The sequence below is a fragment of the Carassius auratus genome, chromosome 45, assembly GCF_003368295.1.
Source record: "Carassius auratus strain Wakin chromosome 45, ASM336829v1, whole genome shotgun sequence".
Lineage (NCBI taxonomy): Eukaryota > Metazoa > Chordata > Actinopteri > Cypriniformes > Cyprinidae > Carassius > Carassius auratus.
In genome coordinates this window covers 8081687-8108070 of record NC_039287.1, presented here as the reverse complement: position 1 = coordinate 8108070, position 26384 = coordinate 8081687, and the positions used below count along the sequence as shown (strand labels likewise).

The following is a 26384-nucleotide window of genomic DNA, read 5'->3' as shown; positions in this document are numbered from 1 at the left end:
AAAAAAATGGTTACATCACATTATGATCTTTTTTTTTTTTTTTAAGCTGTCTTTTCTCATCATTACCTTATTACAAATACAACAGCACAACTATCCCAACACACTTTACTCATTCAATATTGACTGAATTTCACTGTAACTCGCAACCAGTGCATCAGCTCTTTTGGTTAACATGATGATGGTTATTCATTTGAAAAAAGGATTTCATAAGGATGCTTGGTTTTTATTAATTTATGCTTCTGTCGACAGTATAGGCAATTTGTTTAGAATAAAGGTCTGCTTTCTTTACATTGCAGCAACTTGGAGGGAATGATTATGTAAATAATATTAACATTTAAGTCCTTAAATAAATGTAAACATATACATCTTTTGAGGTCAGAATATTGACCCATTTCACTTAAAACCATTACTGGAGCATCGTTCTGATATTTTTTGGAGTGGACTCATCATTCAGGTGTTTTGTGGTGAACCTTTGGAGGACAACAGAAAGATTAAATAACTTCTGAAACTCATTACACAATCTACAGCATCTTTTTTTAAGAACAGGAAGGGGAACTTACTTGAGGGCATTAAGAAGACCTTCAACATTATCTGCTGGCTGATCTTTTAAGACTTTAATGCATCCTTTCATCTAGAGAAAGTGTGTTACATCACATTACATGGGGATAAAAAGTCATTTTAAACTCAAGTCAAAAAAAGATTTGGTTGATTGAGAAAATATGAGAATGTAACCTTACATCAATTTTGGAGGATTTGTTGAAGGCACCGTTTGGATGCACATGGTCATAGAGGATAATAACCCCCACCATCACCCTCATACAGAACAGAAGTGTGTCTTCACTGTTGAATCGACTTGTGTATTCTCTGTTAGCAGAGGAAAAAGATTCAGCATAATGCCACAAAGATGCACTTCAACACAGGCACTCCACAGCTTTTGACAAATTCATTTCCATGATTTTTCCAGTCATCAATAATTAGTTGATAAAAAGCATACTTGACTGTTAAACAATTAGTGTACAAATGTCTCCACTGAGTCAAAAACATTCTGAAATTTCGGTTAGTTTAGCCCCCATGAGGAAGACCCATGTCCCATAGGAAACCGTTATTACGCTAAGACTCACACGAGTGGTTTCTTTCAGCACACAGACTTATGTTATTGGCCAGTTATTACTGTACACAAGAATGCCCAAATAGCAATGTCTAGCCGTTGAAACATTTGAAACACAAATTAAATTACAACATTTCAGAGTAGATTTCCCGTGATTGTTTTTAAGGCATATGTTAAGGCATATATAAAATGATATGTTAATTAAAGCAGTAATACTTAAAAAAATCAAACAAAAACAAAAACCAGAGTACTTACGGTGTCTCAAGCATGACCTTGCATACACTTGCCATAGTGCTCAGGCAGTCTGTGGTGTTCTCAAGAGGCAATGTCTTATTCTACAGGGAAAGAATTAAAGGAAGAAATCACCTGAAAATTACAATGTATCTACAGTTTATTGATCATTACACACTAGCATTCAAAAGTTTGGGATTGGTAAGATTGTTAATGTTTTTGACATTTCTAATCTTTACTGTTACTTCTGATCATCAATTTAGAGCATTTGCTGTCCCCAAACTTTTGGACCGTAGTGTTGTACAGTATTTGTGATGGGAATTAAAGTGCTAAAATTGCGACTGTAGAAAAAAGCATTACTTCTGTCACAAAGTTTGTCGTTGCTGTGCTCAGGGTCTTCAGCATAGGCGTGGCTTCAGCGTAGAACAGAGACATTCGATTTGCCATTTCATTATTGACCTCATTTTCAATATCAAGCTTGACAGAAGAAAAAAAATATATATACACACACATGAGTATAGACATTAACACAGCAGTGTAAACAATATTATTTTATCTCATGTCTTCTGCACATTCCTGCACTTACATTCATGTTGTTTAATCGGTTTCGACTGATTGTTCTTCTGTAGTAGCTGAAGTCATTCTGGATAGCTGGAATCCTCATCTAAATAAATAAATAATTAAATGAGGAATTTACCATAACAGTGGCAATCAATGCTTTTCCCTTTATTTTTTTAATTCTCCTTATATGAAATTTGGTGCATGATTTTGTAATCAGTAAAGCAGCTGGCACCTTCAGCTCATCGAAGCGGAGGGTGAAATGCAGGATTTCAGCGAACTGTTTAGCGAGGGCCTGCTCCCTCTCCAGGTGCTGAGTGGGGGTGTATGGTGGACATGTCAGAGACTCCAAAAGGCTCTTCAGTGCTTCCTCTACAAGGAAGAGAGAAAGAAGGATCTGATACAGAGCTGACATTATGTGCTAATTAAGGAGAAGTATGTGGATATAGGTAATTATATATGAATAGTGTACCTAGTTTCAATGAAAAAGCATAGAACTTCTTCAGGCGGATGACAAGGGGACACACAGAGTTCCACGCCTTCTCCTGAAGGAGCATGTCACTAGGATTCTGTATTGCCTAAAATGAAAACAAGTCACATGATTTCATCTGGCATGGGAAATATAATCCACAAAATGTGGTTAAATACAACTAATTGACCCACAAAGCCAAATCAGAACTATTAATCAGACGTACATCTCGTATTTCCTGGCCCGCCCCCTTGTAGGCTTGCAGGCCGGACAGGATGCTCTCGGACTCCTGGAGAACAGCATTCACCTGGTTCCACACCTCTCTCTCACAGTCTGTCGGCTGTGCGTCTGACACAAATAAATGACATTATGCACTGCCAAGTACTAGCTTTTACATGCAATTCATTTTACAACATTAGATATCATATCAAACCAAGTGCTTTAGAAGCTTTAGAAAACCAAATTAACTTCCATTTTTCCAAATTAAAGCCTTTTTAATGCCAATCTAATTTTTTGTAGTGAAGTAAAATGCATATATGATGTCATAATTTTAATTAGTTATTCGCCAGTTCACCACCCAACCGCCATCACAACCAGAAAGTGGCCAAGCACTTCAATTTTGATCAGCACATCAGCAATTGTTTTGCGGTTTAAAACCACATGAACCTTGTCTGGTGAAGGGTTTTGCTTCCAAAGTGTGTTAATGTTATTTTGCTTTAAAATAAATGCCACTTGATTTGATATTTTGTTATCTAATGTAATGTAATGACATGACATTTATAAATTAAATTAAAGTTTAAGAACCCAAATATTTTTAAGAGTAAATCTATAAATCACAAACAAACAGATAAATATATTATTATTTTCTTTCTTTAAACCAGAGGTTCCCTAATATTACAACATTTCATAGAGATGCCCATATCAAAAGAAAAGATTTACTGATTATGAGTTATGGTTGAAATGCCAACAATCAAGCAGTAAAGGAACTACTCAGGAAATGTTGAACATTTTGGGTAAAGCTCTCTTTAAAGTTTCTAGACGAAAAAACTAAGTCCAATGTTTAGTGTAATATAACTGGTATTTAAGTATAAGGTCACAAAGGATTTCTGAGTTTACTGGATACAGAGGTAAAGGATTGAAAGAGCTGAGAATTCAGAATGAGACACACAGAGATCAGAAAATCACAAAACAAGCAGAAGCTGCAAAGAGTAAGGAGATCATTTCCAGAAAAAGTATCATGCTACATAGATATACGTAGCCATATTGGACATGTGGTTAGTTATAAACTGAGAAGGTGATATATAAACTGATATACAGACTCATAAGTCATGCACATTTGCCAACAACAAATCAGATTTTCAAGGTTTTACTTCTTTTCTTTCTTTCTTTAGATTTTCAAGAAAAGATTTAAATATCTTTGTATTTGCAATTTCTTATAATTCGAATTTGCAAGTCCTTAGAATTAAAGATCGCATGTAAAAAAGATCAAATATGCTAACTCAAACTTATTTGCACATGCAAAAGCATTGTGAAGCTCTGTTTTGCTGTTGCGTTGTGACAGGTAGATTTGCAAGGACAATTCTGACAATGATACTTGCAAAATGTTAGTAGTTGGAAAAAAAGTGATAGACACCAGGGCCAGCCAAAAGCTCTGCTCACTTTCAAAGTCAAGGAAAAAGTTTGGCCCCTGATCAAGCTCTGTGCAAGTGAGCACTTTTAACAGATTCCCCATTTGGTTTCTGAAACAGAAAAGCAAGAAGAGAACGAGAAGAAAAAAAAAGGTAGAAAGACACACACAAAAAAAAACACAGGATGTCACACTGAGCGCTAAAGAGTGATTCTGCAAAGTCTAATGCTCCTAAACACAGAATTCCCTCAACTTCTCATGGTGAAAATGGTAATCATTTAAAATTTAATCAGATTTTTTTTGCTTTGCTTTTCCCTTTTACTTAAAGAAATCACTGAGAAATCTTTACTTTAGACAAAACGTCAGCTCTGGACAACAAGAAGCATAAACTTTCACCACAAGAAGGCAAAGAGGGAAAGCTGTCTTATAAGAGCTTTGAGACTGTCAGTCTAGCTCCTCCTGCCACTACTGGGGAAAAAACAGCTGGTTATAGAGTCTCGCCAACCCTAGACTCCAACTCTTCTCAAAACTTACTTTCAAAGTCCAGGAAAAAATGTGGATAGTTCTCTATTTCCCTTGTAAGGACTTTTAGAAGATTACCCATTCCAGCAAAACCTAATCAAGATATAATAATAAAAAACAATTGCATGAAATAAAACTCAGAAATGTAAAATCACTAATAAACAGTGACTTCATTAAGAGTATAGCAAGAATGGTGAGCGCTGCAATTAGAACTGTAATATATTACATGTTTAACAATAACTGATGTGAAAGTTTCAGTAACATGTTCTAGAGAATCAAGGTAATCTAAATTGGCACATAACTAGAAGAGAAAAAGAATATGCTGGTACTCTGAACTACTTTAAAAACAGGTACTCACACAGGAGACACTGGTTTTCTTTGTAGGTCAATTTTACTTATCTCTGCTCATATGCCCTTCAGAGAGATAATTGTTGAAATGCTCTAATATACTCTTATTTCAAATGAGGTTATAACAGCTGTTTTAAAACACACAGCACAATTGTTACTGAGTAACTGAGCTGCTTTATCTTTATTCTACCAACTGGCTATGCCAAATAATAATTTCAAGTTATAACTGCACTCTATCATCGACTTGATTTTAGGACAGATTGAATTGTTGTATCACAGAGTGAATTTACATCCACATTCTTAAACAGATTAAACCAATCATTATTTTTAATATGGCAACATTGCATGTGATCATGTAAACATGTTAAACCATAAACTCATCAGGAACAACAAAGTGCAGATGTGTGTACAGTGCAAGACATTAATTTCACAGTGTAAGCAGCTTCAGTGATTTATAATAAGAGTTTTTGAAAGTGAACTCTGGCTAGACTGAAGTCAATGATAAAGTTCTTTGATAATGTAAATGATCTTTGCTCTTTCTTTACATTGGAAGTGTTATAATTAGTAACTTACGTTTTTATTAAATTCACATCATGACACCCATATCAGGTACAAATATGTGTCGTTAATAGATTACACTGACATTAGGCTACTTTGCACATTGCCCATTACAGATCACCTAACATGATCTATAAAGATGCAAAATGCATTTACTTACACTTATTTGAGAATCTATATATTTCATAATATAGTTACATGATATATGACAGGCAGGTAGGACAGTTTATCATAATCTTCAGACCAAACAATCTGATTGGATGAATATTTTATTACCTACGCCTTCCACAGATGATATAAATACATATAAATACATTTTGATGACATAACTTAGTGACTGATATTTGGATTTGAAGAGACTTTCAACCAGCATAACAAAAATTGTTTTAAACTAAATCACCTACTGTGCCTTTAAGCATAAACTGTTCAACATAGTTTGATTTTTGTCAATTACCCTGATTTTGCTCAGCATGTAAATACCTGTGTAATATACCAGAGGAATCACATCTAACCACGGCAAATGTTTCACGGTACGGGAGGTGGAAATGTACTGCAAACTCCGACTTTATTTATTTTTATTTTTTACCCAAGAAATTGAATAAAAAATGTTCTCATCTCATGCAGCCATAAGACAAGTGGTTCGGGAAGTGGTTAGAAACTTCCAATATGAGAGGAGAATGAGTCTCCCCTGACATTTTTGAATACTTTGAGTTTGTTAATGATTAATGTAACCATCAACAGGAAATAAACAGATTTTTAATAAAGTCTTGCAAACACGGTTTAATCACATTGCTGGTTTATTCATGTAAACCAGTAAAACTGATTATTTCAATGAACAGTTTTTTGGTACTTAGCATATATAAATGTGTGCATGCAAATGTGCCAATTGCTGTTTGCTTATTTCTGCAACCTCATGTGGCAGATGGGCTGAAGAGGAGGGATTTTTTATTTTGGTAAAAAGAATCATGTGCATGGATTTTATTATTTATTATAAACACTGCATATTCCACACAAAAAAGGTCACATTTTGATTTCATGGTGACTTTAAAATACTTGCAGTGCATTGACTCTTCATTGCTCCAGCAGAGGGAGCAAGTGCACACTATAATAATAACACCATCTGGCATTAGCTTTCAACAGCAGCATATATATATATATATATATATATATATATATATATATATATATATATATATATATATATATATACTAACAAACTACTACAAACTACTTACTAACAAATTTCACACATTCAATTGTTAAAGACAAGTAAAGAGTCAGTAATAAAATAGGAACAAACAAATCAATTAGCAATATCATAAATAAATACAACTGAACAAATTTCAGATAGGTCTACAGAAATTGAAAACATAAGTCTAAAAACCCTGCAGCTTTCTTTTCATAAATATAGATTAATCCTAATTAAAGTAAGTGAATGATTTTCTTTTGTTCTTTCATTAAAATTCACGACAGGCAGCACGTATATTAGGCTGCTGTCTCTTTTAACACGGAATGCACATGGATCTAAAGTACTGTTAAACGTGTTTTCTTTCTCACCTGTTTACGTTCACCTTAAGGGCCAAAAACGGCTGTGTTTACAAGGATATACTGATGTAATTTTTTACATATTGATTGCAAGGTGTGAAAGAAGTCAATTCCGGCCTGAACTACCTCTTCTGCAGTGGAAAAGCATAGAACGGTTTGAGAATGAGCACAGGCCGAGAACTCGCACAGGATCTAAAGGATCTAAAGTACTGTTAAACGTGTTTTCTTTCTCACCTGTTTACGTTCACCTTAAGGCCAAAAACGGCTGTGTTTACAAGGATATACTGATGTAATTTTTTACATATTGATTGCAAGGTGTGAAAGAAGTCAATTCCGGCCTGAACTACCTCTTCTGCAGTGGAAAAGCATAGAACGGTTTGAGAATGAGCACAGGCCGAGAACTCGCACAGGATCTAAAGGATCTAAAGTACTGTTAAACGTGTTTTCTTTCTCACCTGTTTACGTTCACCTTAAGGCCAAAAACGGCTGTGTTTACAAGGATATACTGATGTAATTTTGTACATATTGATTGCAAGGTGTGAAAGAAGTCAATTCCGGCCTGAACTACCTCTTCTGCAGTGGAAAAGCATAGAACGGTTTGAGAATGAGCACAGGCCGAGAACACGCACGGGACTGTGGTTTTCTGTGCTCGCACTTTTCGCGCATACAAAACAGTGTGCAAGTTCTTTACCTTACTGCACTTAAAACAATTAAAATCACATTCAAATGTGAACTCGGGAATAGTTACGTGAAATCGAATTGCACGTGTCTCATCGAATATACAGTTATTTGGAACTGTTTCTCGATGTCCAACCCTATAAAACAGCAACGCAAGGTTACATCCACAAGTCAGTTTGATCCTCCTGATGCTCTTATGTGCAAGAGGATGTGAAGACAATACCGTTTCTGCTGTATGTGGTTAACCGCCACACATGAGTGCAGGCGATTCAAATGAGCTTCCTGTCAAACATAAAGTGCTTCAATCATTGGAACAACTGCACTTTCAAAAGCATGAGAAACTGTCACGCTGGTGGCTGAGAAACAAAGTGGGCACAGGACATTCTGCCCATTTCTAAGCCCAGCTTGTGAGCGTGCATGTGTGTGTCCTTCACTATTAACTCTATTCATTACACAGAATGAATCATCACACCACAGCATGCACAAATCCAGCACACTGCCCACATATTACATATAAAAAAAAACATTACAAATGCATCTAAAAACACATGAGTACACACAGGCCTTGACCTGCATTTGTAATGAGGTGACCTTATGGTGTAAAAATGCTGGAGGGGCCTTGGCAGTGTGTTTGTGCAGTGTAATGAAAACCTACTTCCTTCACAAACCTTTCACAAGTGCTCTTACATGTTTTTGAGAGCTAGCACGAAAGAAAGTGAAGTGTGATGAGGGACACGAGTTTAAACCAGAGTAACCAGGAAAGTTGGTGAGGGAGTGTCACACAGACCAACTTCCTGTTTAAAGAGACTACAGTAAGACCTAACACAAATTCTTATCATTGGTGCAGGGATTTTTTTTTAGTGATATTAGTACTAGCTGCATGTGTTATATGGTTTTAAAATGTAAACTATAACAATACTACTATGAATTAACAAACCATTTTAAATACTTAAGAGGTCCCACTTTATATTAGGTGGCCTTAACGACTATGTACTTACATAAAAAAATAAGGACAATGTACTTATTGTGTTGATATTGCATTGTAAAACTTTTTTGCTGCTATTGAGGTGGGATAGGGGTAAGGTTAGGGAGAGGGTTGGAGGTATGGGTAAGTTTAAGGGTGGGTTAAGGTGTAAAGTATGGGTCAACAGTGTAATTATAAATGTTATTACAGAAATTAAATACATATTTAGTTTTTTTTTTTTTAATATAAGTACAATGTAAAAACAATGTGGACTCTCCCTTTAAGTTAAGCCCTACCCTGGATGGACGTACACTACCATTAAGACCCCCACAGCTTCTGGAATAAGATCAAATCAAAAGCTTCTGTGCTTTGCAATTAAACCATGTATGCTGCAATAAAGGCTATGTGAGCCAAACAATAATCCACTTCATCTGTGGCTGAAAAGACCTCTGTTAGCCTCTGCCTGCTGAGCAGCTCATAAACACAGCAGTCAATGAACTTTTGCATCTCGGCCGGGCTTAAACAGAGATTGTTCTTGCTCAGGTTTTGCATTCAGCCGCAATATTTACAACTTCACAAATTACTGGTTTATTCACTTCCTAATGAGGTTCCCATGGTGACAGTGTTTTTTGTTTATCAAATCCTCATGTTAGGAGAGGCACCGGCCAACACTACAACACTTCCTGCTTTGTGGAATCAGAGTTTACAGAGTCTGGCTGTGTTTCTAAACTCATCTGCTTACACATAAAGGAAATGTTACATACTGTGGCAAGAGGAGCAACGTTACATGGCAAACAAGCCTAATCAAAGTGAGTGATGTAAATGTAAATCTGAATTTATTACCAGGAAATAATTACCAGGATGTCTAAGTGTTACCTTTTCTGGAGGAGAACGAATGCTTCCTTTCAGATCATCCACTTGTTCTTGGTTCTGAAAAATAGAACACAGAGCCACTAATAAGTTGGGATGGATGAGAAAATCAAACCAACTGAATGGGATTGTAGCCAGTTTCCTAAAAAAAAAATGTCATTAAGAACAATATAAAAAAGCTTAACTGTATCAGTTTTTATTGCTGAAACAAATCACTTTGACAAAAATTGCAAAGTGAACTATATGCTTTCAAAAATAGGTTTTGAACAATATTTTGTTTCCCTTCTTACCATATAAACATGGTTATTACTAATGAGTATACACATATAAACAATGACATAAGAAAAAGAGGTTTCAAAGTATTACATTATGGATAAGCTGCGATCAGATTTAAAACGCACTTCACAGCTGTTTCATTTTAACTGAGGTATTAAATATCTAGAGACATTCCAGCCAAATGCAACTAATGGCAACCCAAAAACAAACTGGAGGGCAAGAACCAGAAAATCATACACACATCTATTAACAAATCATAGAGTTCTTACGCCTTCAACCAGACAGACAAGGGAAAAAAATTCTAACACAGACTAGGCATTCATGCAAGGAATGATCATGACGAAAGCTAAAAACTTGTCACACATGTTGTGAAACACCCTGAAGCTGTCAAACTAAAGATCCATTTGTCAAGGAAAAGCTGCCTTCATAAGAAATTCATCCACAAAGCAGTTCTCTATAGAGCTGTCCTGACAAAAAAAAAGGGCTGATATCAACATGTTGACCTTTATTCCTAAAAGGATTAAAATGAGCTTTCCCCCTTTTTCATCTCACATCCACGGTCCCATCATACAGTGTTCCAGTTACAAACTTTACTTGATTTCCCACCCCACACCCCTTCCCCCTCCAAACCTGAGGACAGGGCATGAACAGACCCCACAGGGACTGTCATGGAGTCACACGCCCTAATATGGGAATACGACTGCTCGTCTTATGCCAGATGAGTGGTCTTCGCTTCCCTCCTCAGTCTCTGCACCTTTCCATCTCTAAAGAAGTCATCACTGTATGCACGTCTTCTCCACGCTCTGCAAAACCAGAGGAATTTAGCTTCCGAATCAACTGCAGATTGGCACTAAGAAGTGCACAGTATCTTTGCAGGATCTCCTTTAGCATGCAATGATCTGGGCCAAAGCAGTATGATGATATTTTATCTGTGGAATCAGGAAAAGAGAATTCCCAGAGAATAAACATGTTTTTCAGAAATCGCAGTGGAATTTTCCAGTGACCCCAATAACACAAGCTGCTCCATGCTGAATAGCAGTTATCATTTGAGATTAAATTAAAAAGGATGAAGAAGTGACGACACTCTGATTATTTGCATTTAAATGCAATATTTCCTCTCAGTTAATGAAATATGAGAATCTCTGCAACATGCAAAAATCCAAAAATTGCAGAAACTGAAGTAACAATATATAAAACTTTTTCCACAAAAGCTGGTCATGTCAGGATGACAATTATCTCCATGAAAACTCAGTTTATTGCACAGCAAAGCACATATGAGTAACAGCCTTCCTCCAAGGCAATGACAGTATGGATGATGAACACTACGACCTGACCTAGAATCAAGGAGGGAGCAAAGTCTACAGAGAAGTCACGTCATATTTGGCTGAACCTAGCATGGAAGGTTTTAAGATGATCAAAACTAGATCATACTTTTGGATAAGTACATCATAAATTACATCACATGCTTGGCATTCGTTTTTAGAAAGTAGAAAGTTTCCCATGTACTCAGGAAAAGAAGTTGAAATCGCTATGAAATCAGTTTGGCAGTTTGTTGCTTTTAATTAGGGCTGTCACTTTTGTGAAAAAATCATTTTTGATTTTTAAGACATAAGTGTTCATTGAATCGATTGTAAAATAGATTTTCCATGTCTAAAAAAAAAAGACGTTTCCTTTTTTTTAACATCAAATAACGAACGAACGTAAAGAGAGCGCTGGAAATGCACAAGTCAGCAATATTTCTTATTTATTGGCATGAAGTTTCGTGCAGAATAACAAACAGCAACAGGAGTGCAACATTCTCGAAAAAATATATATGCAGAGGGGACGGCTGCCATAACAAGAGAAAAACATCACTACAGGCTTCAACCCGGCTGCATTTATGATTTAGGCAATTCGAAAATCTCCAAGATTATTTTAAATAATGATTAAATCCATTTCAAACAACTGTTCAAAAAAATAAAACTTTAAATGGATTTGAGAACAGGCCATGTGTGCTTTTTTATTGAACGTAAGACACTTAGGCTAGGCGGCACTAGGCAGGCATAATTAAAGGCTAGGGACATTACAAATTTATTGGACAGGAAAACAAGTCGATCAACATTTTTTTGGGGTCCAGAGCAGAGCGTAGATGCGCAAATGAAGCGAATTCGCATCTACCACGCCGCGAGACCTCCAGACGCGCGTAAACGCATCTTTACATTGACTTAACATTGAAATCATTCGCGCCAGATGCTCTATTAGCATTTGTTGTGAATGCTGCATAAGAGGTCGCTTTTGACGGTCACTGGGTCATATAGGTGCGTAAAATTGCTGGTATTTTCTGTCTAGCTTTCGCTAGGCATACTGCACTTTCGGAATTCTTTATTTTCTTTTTCTGCTTGTGTGTGAGTTTTTCTTACATCTATATTTTTTTATTGTTTAATTATTTTAAAATTAATCGTGTACATATTTGGTTTAAATTTATTCCCTATTTTCATTTTCGAAACTTTTTTTGGTTAGTCCGATCGATTGTGCAATCGATTTTCGAACTTAAAGTGACAGCCCTACTTTTAATCCACGTCTATTAGCTTTGAAGTCTTTTATATGGTAATATAATCTCATTCATCAGATGTACACATCAAAAACATTCAGGTAAAATGATTCAAAAATAGTGATGACTCCCTCAACACCAGACAACAATACACAAATAATGTTTATTCAACTGTAATTGTTAACTAAAACTATTAAAAATGTTTTGATTATTTGAAACAAATAATAATAAAATAAAACATTAAGATTCTTTTTTGATAATAGATTAGGACTGGATGATTGACAAAAATCATAATTGTTGATTATTCCCTTGAAACTGTAATTGCAAATATTAATTACATTTATCACAATTTACATTGAATGATGTTTTGAATAGCCTTATACCATTGTTTGAAGATAGTTTTATTTGAAAATAAGCTGAAAACACTCTTTCTGAAAAATGTATGGCTTTTCTATAGCATTAAGCCTCAGATGTCAACCATACATTTTGGTTTCTTTAATTAAAGAAGAACCTGTAGGGGAAAAATACAAGCATACAGAATAATGTAAGTGGACTTTGCCTTTGAGAATCACCATCTGTTTCAATTGCTTCTGACGGCTGCTAAACCGAACTAGAATGATCAAGTCAAGTAATATATCTTTTAGGCAGCAGCCACAGTTTGTCAACAGATGTCATGTTATGTTCTTGCACTGATATGATTGCTGTGACACTATTAAACAAATCACACTTTCATTTGTGTAGTTAGACTGTTATGTGTGCCAGCCAAGTGAGAATGGGAACTGGAGTTGATCGCTTGAATATTTCATGCTGTCGGGTATTTGGCCTGGGTCGTTTGAAGAGCCCATCTGCCTCTCACAGTCAAACAGTTTTGTCCTGGAAGTTAGCAGCTGGTCAGAGTCTAATACTTTTAAAAAATGGGCTCAGCTTCTCCTCAGAATACTTGATATTTAGTCATTTGGAGTATATCTGAGCATTTTTATTTGTGACAAAATATGGCAAGAACTGAGTTAGCTAATTTAAAAGATCTTTTGAAAATGCGTGGTTTCCTTTATATATCTCTTGTGGTGTATATACTGCTTTTGAAAGGATATACCAGTGTTATTTCAATATTAGCTATTTATAAGTTTCATTTATATATTTTTAGTTTTAATTTTAAATTTTAGCTTTAGTAATTTTAGTACTTCAAATTAGATTTTTAGTTCACTGCCAAGACAACTTTTTCAAGTTTAGGTTTTTCATCTAATATATATTTATTGGTCTAAAAGTTCGGCTTGTAATCCTGAAGCAAGATTATATTTATATAACAATTTCAGATATCCATTCTGCACATCATTAGAGCCGTGGCAAAATGTTTTAACGCAGCCATAAAGGCAACATATCAGCCATTCAAGAAGATCTTAAAGGGGGGGTGAAATGCTCGTTTTCACTCAATATCCTGTTAATCTTGAGTACATATAGAGTAGTACTGCATCCTTCATAACTCCAAAAAGTCTTTAGTTTTATTATATTCATAAGAGAAAGATAGTTTGTACCAATTGTACCGCTAAAGAATCACGAGCTCGTAGGCTTTTGCGTTGAGAGCGTTTGGAAGCTGTGACATTACCGTGAGGAAAAAAACATCCAAAACAAACCATGGCTAACAGTCATATTCAGCGTATATTTATGATCCAGAATCAGATCCAGAGGCTGAAATTTAACAAGAGCAGCATCAGCAACAACGTCTCTATGTGGTATGTACTGAAACTGTATATATTTGCTTAGCGGTTTTGGAAAATGACTAAGTTCCACTTTATGTTGTCTTTTTTTTTTTTAAGCTGTACATGTGGAAAGTGCAGTTTGATGACAACATCACATGTTGTTTACTTGATGTGCTTACACGCTGATAGCTAAGTTAATAACACAGAGATATTTGAAGCAATTTTACTCACCGCCTGCGGTTCCAACACACGATCGTGACCCTTTTTCGTTGGGACTGCATTATCCTTAAGAAATAAACGATGTGCAAATCCGGCGTCAAACTGGGCCTTGTTTGTAAAACAAGCATCTTCGAAATGCAGGGAACAAACACAAACACTTGCACAACTCCGTTGATGCTCTGTCAAAATAAACTCCATCCACTGGTCCCTTAATGCTGTTTCTCTTTTGGTAATCTGTGCAGGGTTGTCTTGCCCTGGCAACCAAAAACACACTTCTTTTTTGACATTTCGCTCTCGCTCTGATCAGTGAATGTCTCTGCTCTGCTCTACGGGAGCGCTCGCTCTTTCAGCAGAAGTGCCCTTAGGACCCATATAAGGAAATTCTGCTCTATCTAACGTCACACAGAGCCATACTCAAAAAAGACTTTCCGAAATTTGTGACAAACCAGAAGGAGTACTTTTGGAACAAAAATACTCCATCAAACGTACAACATAATTTTTGAAACTTTGTCCATGTTTAGCATGGGAATCCAACTCTTTAACAGTGTAAAAAACTCAGTATGCATGAAATAGCATTTCACCACTTTAAGAGCCAGTCCTCTCAGCTCATCCAGAGGTTAAGATGCATGAAGAGTCAACGAAGTGGAAAACTTCAATACCACCATGGAAAACAAATGGAAGAGAAGCTGAAGGAAAGTCAGGGAAATGCAATGGCTTCAGTACAGCAAGAGCAAATATAAACTAGGCCGAAGTCTAATTCCTGCTGTATATATATGTAACGGGTCTTTTCTTCTGTCGAACTAGTAACAAGCCAATGATAACATTTTGAAAACACTGTAAGCACTGCAGTAACAAAACTAGATGTGATGGCTAATGTTGTATATCTCAAGATAATATTACATTAAACACTTTATAAATGAAGTATTTAAATAAATTACAACATGGCTATTTACAATAGAAACCATTTATACAATATGAATTGTTCTGTGACATATTTCTGTCATACTGGCCATGATTTAATTACCATGATAACGCTTATCCTTTCAACAAACAAAAATGCAAAGTTTAGTGGTTTAATGACGTGTCCACAGCAACATTCATTAGAGAGGACATAAATCACTCTGTCCATCTGCACTTTTGTGAAAATCAAAACAAGTTGCTTCTCTTCTTTTATTTTATTAGTAGAAACAGCTTACAGACAGCAACAAGATGTTGATTTATGACAAGAGTTGGTAGATTAAGACATAAAACCGATCCAGTGTCTAAATATTGTGGTACTTACTGAAAGCAATGCCTCAGGTTCACATACACAGACACACTCACACAGCCATGTAATGCTACAAAATATCTGGTGAGAAAGAGAGTTTCTTCTGTGATAACATCCATGGAGAAATGTAGCAAAGTGACCGTACTGCACAATGTGTGGGAGTGCGGTCTTTGACAAACACCGGAGCAGTGCAGAAAACACAGTGAAAGAACACCACACAAAAAGCCTAGCCTAACCAATACCAGTGTAGTAAAAACAACTATTTCCTGTCTGTCTCCACAACAACTCTATTAGCTGTGCAAGTTGCTCATTTCTAGTGTTTTTCTCCATTCTGCCATTGCTGAGATAGCACTGATAATGGAAAAATATCACAGTACTTACTGACCTCATATGGGGGCATCTAAACATAGGCAAATAAAAATATCAGATAGTGTACCAGTTACGTTGTGAATAAGCATAATACCACCCATCTCAATTCATTACATCAGCAACTTGCTTGCACAATTTCTGAAATAAAAAGATATGCTTATGAGTAATAAATAAATCAAAAGTAAGGCTGTATCTGTAGTATCTAGTGTCTGTAATTATTAATGCATAAGAAGTTTGCCATTTAAATATGAAGTCACATGTCTCTGTGTGAATGAGTGGCATATTTTCATATACCCAAAGAAACTCAGGTCTTGACAAATACTTGTCAAAAGTTATTAAAACATTATTATTTTTTTAGGAAATATCACACAATCTTTCACCCATATTTTAATTTTAACAGGAAACCTCTTATGTTCAACATTTTGCATGGCAAAAAATGAAAGGAATCAGTACATTTTAATTTGATTACCTATTTTAAATGACATATTAAATTTTATGCCTCCATTTGATTACGACCATTAAACTGGAATCCAGAAAAATGTAAATACAATTTTTGGGGGGCGGGGGGGGGGGGGATTATATAGATTTCTTACTCCTTTCTTACTTCTTACTCTTACTCCTTGTCAAGGACGGTGTGTCTTTAACTTTGCCAGACATGTCTGTTTTAGTTAATTACACACTACACCCTCATACTGTTTGTCAGAACACCTACACAATCTAGACTCCTAAATTAAACAGCATATATATCTTCACATACTGTTAACAAATTGTATCATGTTTTTAAATGATGCTTTTCAACAATTCTGCTCTGTAAGGTAATAAAATACTTAGTTTCAGTACAGTATGCTGAACTGCTTCTTAAATGAACGCACCATCAGATCTAATTTTCAGATCATCTGACTAAAAGTCCTGTCATAATTAAAGGCTTTGATTTCTTAGGTAAAAGGCACAAGGGCTGCTCCACCCTATATATCATAACAGAGACACCACAGGGTGAGACCTAATGGTTTCATCCATTTTTAAAGACCTCTGTTTTGACCGTGGAGGATGGCAAACCTAAAATTGGGTTAAGAGAACTGTGCCTCCCTCGGGCTGCAGGAAATGTGACTGAGACTTGAAGGAGGCTGGTTGATTTTTGCCCCTACATGGGCAAAGGTGGGCCTTTATATATATATATATATATATATATATATATATATAAAACACATACCAGTACACATGCCCAAGCAATGTGCATCATGAATTGATAGGGGACCCCTGTTGGTGGCTTCAATTTATTGTTTCACATTCACAGCACCTTAAATCATCCCACTCTAACTTGATCTGGACAAACTTTGCATCATTAGAAAGATTTATGACTCCAGCTTCGGACGTGAAAGTTGTCGTGTGGTGCTGCGCCACATCAGCTTCTGTCTACACTGGACGCGACAAAGGGACTGTTGAAAATTATTTGAAATTTGTGTCAGGGATTTGTGGGGTCATGTCATGCTACATCCAGTGTAGACAGCATCGCTGATTATAATACGTTCTATAGAATTATCTATATATAATGAATCTCTATTATAGATCAGTGGTTCTATAGTATTTTGTCACACCATGCCGCTTGCATCCAGTGTAGACACGGTGTTAGAAATCGTTAGTTGTTTTCCCTTATAAGGATTCACACATCGGGCACACCTCTCCAAATTAGTGATCGACCGATGTATCTGTTTACCGATATTTTTCCCGATATTTAAGCATTTTTCCATAATCGGGTATCGGTTTTGTAATATCGGATTCGCCGATTTACGGCGCCATCTTGTGGCCGTTTTGAGATTTCCGCCATTGCAGCCCAGGCGTCTGAGGAGATCAGTCAACAACAACTCAGTGCATAGGTAAATATATGTTCTACTTGGTTTGCTTTAATTAATCAACTTTATTTAACATAACAGACATGCACAAATGAGATCTGAGACATAAATTCCTGATATAGTTAATTTATGCAGCTTGTTTCTAAACAATTGAGACGAACTCATTGAGTCACGTAGTGTAATTCATCATGTCCTGCCCCAATAAAGACGTATCTTTACATGAATTAAATAAAACAGATATGAATGAGTGCATGTTGAAAATAAAAGCGTTGAATTTAATTCTCTATCTGTTGTATTTGCTCACCATTAGTCTAGAAGAGAAAGTTTGTTCATATTGCTTAGCAACTGACGGATGATCTGGAGGCTTAAGCACGGCGACTGAATGAAACTTTTGACAAGATTGTCTTGTTTAAACACCCTAGATTATATTATAATTTACTACATAACAATTATTTCGCTAATACACATATAAATATAGCCTACCGCTTTGTGGAAATTAATTATTTATTATCTCCATACGCGATCGCGGTTGATTAAGTTATAGTCAAACAGCACTTTGTCAGTTGGCATTTCATGATTTAACGTTAGATTAAATTTAGATCATAAAATGCCAACTGACAAGTGCTGTTTAACTTTATATAGTCTCGGGAAAAAAAGTTCGTTCATATTGCTCAGCACCTGACTGGGTTGATGATCAGGAAGCCTCAAGCAATGCCACTGAATGAAACTTTTGACAAGATTATCTTGTTTAAACACCCTAGATTATATTATCATTTACTACATAACAATTATTTCGCTAATACACATATAGGCTACATATACCGCTTTGTGGAAATTAATTATTTATTATCTCCATGCGCGATCGCGGTTGATTAAATTATAGTCAAACAGCAATTTTGTCAGTTGGCATTTCATGATCTAACGTTAGATTGAATCTAGATCATAAAATGCCAACTGACAAGTGCTGTTTAACTTTATATAGTAAAAAGTTCGTTCATATTTCTCAGCACCTGACTGGGTTGATGATCAGGAAACCTCAAGCACGGCCACTGCATAAAATTTTTGAAGGAAGCAGGCTTACTGGGCAGAATGCTGAAAGACTCTGTTTTCTACACTAAAACCTAGTTCTGCTTAACTGGGAGTATTAAGTTACACTACTAAATAGCCCTCCCGCCCCCACCAATATGTTAGAATCATTTTTGTGCTTTATTTTTTTACCTGTTTTTATTTTTTTACCTCATCAAAGCTTTTATTTTAAAACAAAGACACTTAGTAACAGTGCGCTTAAATTTTTTGGACTCAGACCCCTCTATTTATTTGTGTATAAATATAATGCTTTGTTTTTTTGTATGCAAGGAGGGAGTGATTGTTATAAATAAAATGGTTTGTTCAGCTCATTTGTTTTGTAATAATTGTCCGAAACAGAAGTATAACAGTAAATAAATATCGGTTCTGCATATCGGTTATCGGGTACATAAACATACAAATAATCGGTATCGGTTATAAAAAAATCAATATCGGTCGATCACTACTCCAAATACCCCCGCCACCCCACGCTCTCCCCCACTGATGTCATTGTCCATCACGATATTTAACTGTAGATGTTGTCTGATGCCAAATTTGAAAACGTCGCCCAACCTCAAGTCTCAGTATGTTTTCTCTTTTGCAATCGCTATTCTGACTCATTCGGTGCTCACAAAAGCCAGATAATGACAGAATAATGGCTGAAATAAAACAAAAGAAAAATTCTAAAAGAAAAATGAGGATTATGTTTCATACCTGGCAGAGGTCACAACACAAAAAGGAGAAAATACTGTAGCAATCAGAGCAAGCTCACTGTTCACGATGTGCGAATTATTGGATGAACATTCTAAATACTGAATTGAGGGTGGGGTTCTATATCTCCGATTGGCACTGACGGTCTTTAGAAAAGTTAAAATTTTCTTTTCATCTTACCTCCAAATTATGCATATTAAAAGTAGAGTTAATAAGCATAGCACTGCTTTGTTTACAGCGGTATCCAAGGAAACACTATGCTTATTCACAGCTGTTACTTAAGTGTCACCTGCTGTCAGAGTGAATTTTTCTCATTCCGCCCATCTGCCGCTTTAATTTCATTCAGATGTTTTATGTAGCATAATTTCACAAAACTAAAGTCAGACCATTATGTTAAATTAAAATTAAATAAAATGTATGCATTTAGCAGACGCTTTTATCCAAAGCGACTTACAGTGTATTCAGGATATCAATTTTTACATGTTATGTTATGTAACATTATGTTTTTACTTTAAACTGTGAAATTAAATGATACAATCTAATTTAAATAAAAAACTGCACATGCTACTATACTTGTATTATCTTTGTTTGGATCGTGATTGATCGTGGTTTCATGCATTTTGATTCAATATGAAGTCTCAGTTAGGGTAAAAAGAGGGTTAAATCATGAATACACTAGAATCACAAAAAAAAAAAAAAAAGAAATGCAGATTTTTGGTCAAACCGTACAGCACTAACTGTGCTCAATAGGGTTATGAGGGGTGGAGCAACACAAAACAAAACATCCCATTCAAATACCATATATAAACCTTGAGTCCTAACAGTATGAATGTTTAAACTTTATAGTATCTCAAGACATTTAGATCATTCAGATAATGGCTTCTCTTCACTTAAGTAGGAAAAACATTTTGGATTATCATTCACAGGAAAAGAGCGTAGAAAACACAACAGCCTCAGTGCGTAAACTGATGGGGGTTTGGTATTCCGAGACATTCTCCGCAGCTCGTCAGAAAACTGTGTAGGACTCGGAGCATACAATTCTTCTTACAGCCTGCTTTTGGTCTGAATAGCACTTCTGTTCTGTGATCTCAACACCCAAGATGCAAAGATCAATGTTGCAGAGTGCAGGGTCTTCACTGCCCATCAAACATTATTTAAGCCTGTACTGACTGTAGCAGGGCTCTGCACTAACGGTTTGCACTGGTTGCCCTGGTTACACTTTTTTTCTTAGGTGCACCAGCACAAAAGTTAGGTGCACCCAAATTTTCGACCGCATCGCAATTAACACAGTTTTACAAGTTTTACATACAGTTCAGACCAAAAGTTTGGACACACCTTCTTATTCAAAGAGTTTTCTTTATTTTCATGACTATGAAAATTGTAGAGTCACACTGAAGGCATCAAGGGCTATTTGAGCAAGAAGGAGAGTGATGGGTGCTGCGCCAGATGACCTGGCCTCCACAGCCACCGGACCTGAACACAATCGAGATGGTTTAGGGGTGAGCTGGACCGCAGACTGAAGGCAAAAGGGCCAACAAAGGCTATGCATCTCTTGGGGAATTCCTTCAAGACTGTTGGAAGACCATTTCAGGTGACTACCTCTTGAAGATATATATATATATATATATATATATATATATATATATATAATAAAATCGCTGTCCATATAGGCAATATTGACTTATTATACAATATTGTATACAATATATATATACAATATTGATATTAGCCTAAACGATTAACAATCTGGTCAACAAATTCTTTATTTGAAGCACAATTCTACAAGAAAGGTAACTTACTGAAAAAGGGTGCTTAAAGTGCTTCACTGAGCTGAAATTTAAACTTAAAACATCTCAAGATAAGTGAAGAAAAATTAAATTGAAGTGTTTTAAGGGCTTCAAACGGAACATCTCAGGGCTCAAAGTCTTATGGACTATCCTCAATTGCAGTCACATGCCCCTCGGATGGCCAACTCCTGTAGTTTGGCCTTCTTGATCTTGAATCTTTATTTTATAAAATAAGGAAAACATACATGATGCACTTTCTGCCATCTCGCCTTTAACAGGACTACAAAAATGAACCGAAACGGATTCCTCACAGACATGATAAATATATCTTTAGAAAGCTTTAAAAATGTCTATGAAAAACAAAAACTCTTAATTATAATTATATTCCATAAAGATGCACTTCTCTCTAAAGGCACGTCTAACGAGATGGCGAGTCAGGATCGGAAACTTCATCCTTTTGACACAGACTCAGAAAACACTAGTATCTGCTTACTATTTCCCCCTGTCACAATAATGGTAATTCATTTTGTTGGTGCTTTTTGGCAAATTTTAGCCTATTGCGCGCATTTAAACGCATAACTTTGCAGCTGCCCCAATGGCACGTACAATAAACACTGTCGAGTTGGTCTTGACAGTCGTGGTAGCAGGGTCTTGTGTTGTTTCCACCATTGCACCCTGTGTAGGACTGATTAAATCAAAAAATTTCAATTTCTTTTAACATGATGATAAATCGCAGAGGCTATTATTTCAAGAAATATATGTGAAGTGTGTTTAAGATGAAAGTGTGAAAGTATGTTTTTTTTTCACACGAGCAGCTTATAATCCAGTGTCTTCAGTGTCTCAGAGCAGCTCAGTTCACAGTAAATGCCACATAAATTCATCTCGGCATCTACTCTTAGTTTGGGTTTTTTATAATGTTTATTTTAAGAATAATTAATGAGAAGTACTTATTATAAAGCACTTATAAACCAGCTGTTGTCAACCAAAATAAAAGCGTGATGGCTTGAAAAAACAAAACATCATAATCATCATTATTGTTGTTATTTTATGGTTATATTGACATAATCACAAATTTCTAGGCCAAATTCTGCAGCCCTAAATAGCATTTAAATCACACTTTTTATCAGGAAAATAAAAGCGATTTTATTTTTCTCCCAAATTGTGCAGCCCAACTTACAAGGAAAAGCTGTAAGTTTGGACAAATACATAAACTTTTTGAGCTCATTATGGGCCCATATCTAATTGTCATTGCTCTATGGTAGGTTAAAAAAGCACTAGCTTAAAGAAAAAATACTAATAATAATTTTACCCTAGTGCACCAGCATTTGTTGCAAAAAAAAAAAAAAAAAAAAGATTCAATCCTGCCATTAGCTTTGTATTTATTTTTGGATTCCTCACTGAATATCAGAAGAAGAAAAAAAGCATTTGTTATTTGGCTAAATTCCTGTCCAGATAAATAGATAGCAAAAAATAAACAGTGTATCAAAGACCAGGTTACATACATTTTAAACAAGTGAGTCCAAATGAAAGACAGAAAGAGAGAAGGAGAAAAAAAAATATCTAAAATATCTATTCATTTTATTCACAGTGCTTTCACTGACTGTTACCATGGACAAAAACACCATCAATCTAAATTCCAAGCAGCTGTTCAATTGAATGAAAAAGTAGCATCACTTGAGAAGAGCCAGACAACTCAGGCGGCCAAGGATACAGTCAAGTTCAAATGCCAGCTGAGGAGTCAGGTCTGGTACCACTCCAACTCACAGTACGCAGCTCGACACAAGAGTTATCACCTACACGATCGCCTGCAGCTAGTAAAACCATGCTTCAGTTCTCAGGCACAACAGTAAGAATACAAACTTTCACAAACATCCTACTTAATATATTATGTAAAAATATTACCAGTGGTTTATTCAATCATTGCATTTCAAATAAGCTACTTCCCTCGTGATCAACCTCAGCATTGTTGACTCTCAGACACAAGGAGAAAGTAAAAGTGTAAAACTAGCAGGAAGTTGGTCGTAAGTGAACAACAGAAAACATCACAATGGTGTTGCACAATATAGCATATTTCAGAACATCAAAGAACCAGGCAAGCAATTTATCTACTTGCATACCGAACTACAGAAGTGCAAATCAGGAATTTGATTTTTTTGAATTAGTTAAATCTCCCAGCTGCAATTTGCTGATTAATACACAGAAATACTTATTAAAGCTCGGTTACTAAGCACATTAATTTATGAGTCTAAGAGTCCGTCTGTTTCAACCCAACAAATCCAGTAATTGAACTGCAAATCCAGCTGTACAAAAACAATTAGTCAGATGATACCAAACTCAGTTGGTCTCATATTTGATTATAAGTGCTTTTAAAGAATTAAGTGACATTTTTTAGAGAGCAGCAAATGTAATCTAAATGTAAAAACATAGGAAATGAGGCCTTCCTTAAAAATATTCTTGTTTGCCGTAACCCGACCAGCTCGACACCGCTTTAACTTGGCATGAAGTTCTGGAAAAACTGTGCCCAGAACTTTCCCCATCCCTTCTCCCGTCGAGTCTAAAACCTTGACCGTGTCGAATATCACTTTATGTTCGAAAATCTATTGCACGAATCGACTGGACCAACCAAAAAGTAAATAGGTTTTTAACTACCTTTTTGAGGTTTGCAATGGTGTGCACGAAGGCACGGGTTGAAGACCCAGTCAGTGAAGTCACAATATGCTAATTTGTTTGAATTCATATCTACTTAATCACCATCACCAAAATTTACTTTTTTTTTTACATTGAAAAAAAAAGACCTACCTACCGACCCTTTTTAAAAAAAAACAATTTATTGTTAGTTGCAAACCAAAATATTTTTGCGGATGGCCTGAGCAAGGAAAATTAAACGTCTAATAAATTAAATTACAAAATCTCTTACAATAACCAATATGATATAGTGATAACAATGTACTGTTATATTAGTGTAATCAGCTTTGAAAGCTTGACAAATCATGAGTAGACTAATCCAATCAAACGTAGAAAACCCTGGACAGCTAAAACAACTGAAAGTGTGTCCTGTTCTGCTGTAACACATGTATTATACTGAACAGACAAACAACCTCTGTGGATTAACAAGTGATTTTACACATGCCTTGTTGCCAGCTGGATGAGGCAGCGGAGGCCTTTTGGACTACACAGAATGCATTTACAAACTGCCAAAATGCTCCACATTCACTACAACCATTTGCACGCCCTTTTCGCGATCTTTCACATGCTTTGCCATCATGCTCGTCATGGCATGAGATGCCTATCCAAGCCTGAAAAACAAAAATGACTCAGACCAATCAATTAGCTACTCAGCACGGATGGGTTTGAAAACAGAGGCAGTGGAATGCACACTAATTTAGGCCTGAAATATTGTTCTGTTCAGTTCAGAATCAGATGCAGACTGATCAATCTAAGGGCAAAATGCTTCAGCCAACAGTCTATATAAAAAAAGGAATTTCATGCAGTTTTGCATGTGTAATATTACTGAAAGAGGAAGAACTTGTCCACATTGTCATTATCAATCTCCAGGTGCTTTTGTGCTTTTCTAACCACAACGAAAACTCGCCAGGATGGGAGCCTAATCAAACTATCCTGAAATAAGATCCTTGTCATTTCAAAAGATATCATGCAAAGCCATACCCAGAGGCAGAGCACCGCAGCTGTCGCCATCCGTCTGGCAGCAGGCAGCATTTCACAATTGATCTGGGAAAACAATAATAACATCTAGAAACCATCTGGCTGTCCAGAGAAGCACAAAAAACTGAAGTACTGAAGAAAATGTGAGAAGTATCTCAGCAATTCAGAGATACACTTCAAACTATGGGGGTGTCCTCATAACTGGCGCTCCATCCATCCCTGTACAGGATCCAATGAGTGGGATTTAAGTTTCCCAGCTCTCCTGAGTGTCAGTAAAGGAACAGCTGTTGTGGCCTGAGGTTGGCAATAACAAACTGGAACCTCTCTTCCCCAGCTTAACACTTTCAAAGAAGCTTTATCCTGAGAAATGCAATTGTATAGACTTACATTTAGTGGATGACTGGAACGCTATTTTAAATGTCCAAAAACAGAAGAAATGAAAACCATGCAAAGTAAAACAATCTTCCATTTACCAGACTCATTTAGTTTAAAGTAACCTAAGGTAACGTTAAGTGCTTTACTGTACGATGATATTACTGCTCATTTAACTCAACTGTGACGTTAGTTCGATTATTAGCGGTCTATATCCTACTACATCCTTGACAAAACACACATGAATTATATATTACTTTTAGATGTAACGCTTTTGAAATCCCAATTTCCATTTAAAAGCATTTGAGATGTAAAATCAGATAACATACAAACGTGCTTCTGAATAAACAGCAAGCAGACAAACCGTTGACAGTTAAACACCGTTGTTTGCATGAGACTACCAACTGACAACTCGGGTGGACTTCACTGTAAAACACCATCAAGCTCTTCAACCGAACCGACGAAAAAGTACACAAAGTTAGTACAGGTAAAGTACATAATAAATCTGTGACGTTTGAACGTCCTTTAAAACTTGTGGTTTTCATAACCGTTGTCGCAGAAACAAGCACCGAATAAGTAACTGAAAACTACTAACGTTAACGTTACTAACGCTTTTTCTCTTCGATAAAAATTGTTGTTACTGAGGTTTGCTGAAACAAGGCTAAGAGTTTGAGACGTACTTTTTCTACAGTAAACTGGAGTCACACTTCCTGCGGATTGGGGAATATCGAGACGTTTGACAGAGAGCTAGAGCGCGAGCTAACGCAACCTTTTGGCTCACGCGCTGATTATTGTGAACACAAGCTTATAAACGAATTATAGAGTTCCCCCACTATGTTAAATAAGCTAGAAACCATTAAATAGTCGAGGTATGCTTACCAGTATTATATAGCAAAGGTTTTTTTTCCAGGGAGTTTACTCCTTTCAATTCTGCCGACTCAGTCAGTCAACGGAGTCTAACGTTACTAGATATTACAGCCAGAGCGAGCCCCCGCGTGAACACAGCGACAGGCGCTCCCATTCAAACTGACAACCTGAGAGGCAAGTCTTCATAATAAAGGTCCTGGTCCAACACCGTTTATGCACAAGCAGGATTTTTT

At 36.2% G+C, this 26384-nt stretch overlaps 1 protein-coding gene across 6 annotated transcripts; it reads right to left on the bottom strand.

The window, feature by feature from the left end:
- Window positions 1-43: 43 nt before the first annotated feature.
- LOC113063112 (protein FAM49A-like) lies at window positions 44-26317 on the bottom strand. Of its 6 annotated transcripts, none has more exons than XM_026233287.1 (13): window positions 26164-26317; window positions 9485-9538; window positions 4528-4608; window positions 4026-4105; window positions 2593-2714; window positions 2370-2475; window positions 2133-2269; window positions 1926-2003; window positions 1700-1816; window positions 1364-1443; window positions 738-864; window positions 561-631; window positions 44-470 (listed from the first exon to the last, which is right to left on the bottom strand). In XM_026233287.1, the coding sequence occupies exons 4-13, from the start codon at window positions 4096-4098 to the stop codon at window positions 407-409; spliced, it is 975 nt and encodes a 324-aa protein (XP_026089072.1). In that variant the 5' UTR covers window positions 4099-4105; window positions 4528-4608; window positions 9485-9538; window positions 26164-26317; the 3' UTR covers window positions 44-406. The 6 variants fall into 6 exon arrangements, with proteins under 6 accessions (XP_026089072.1, XP_026089073.1, XP_026089074.1 ...); XM_026233288.1 differs by lacking the exon at window positions 26164-26317 and adding an exon at window positions 15483-15594; XM_026233289.1 differs by lacking the exon at window positions 4528-4608.
- Window positions 26318-26384: the final 67 nt, after the last annotated feature.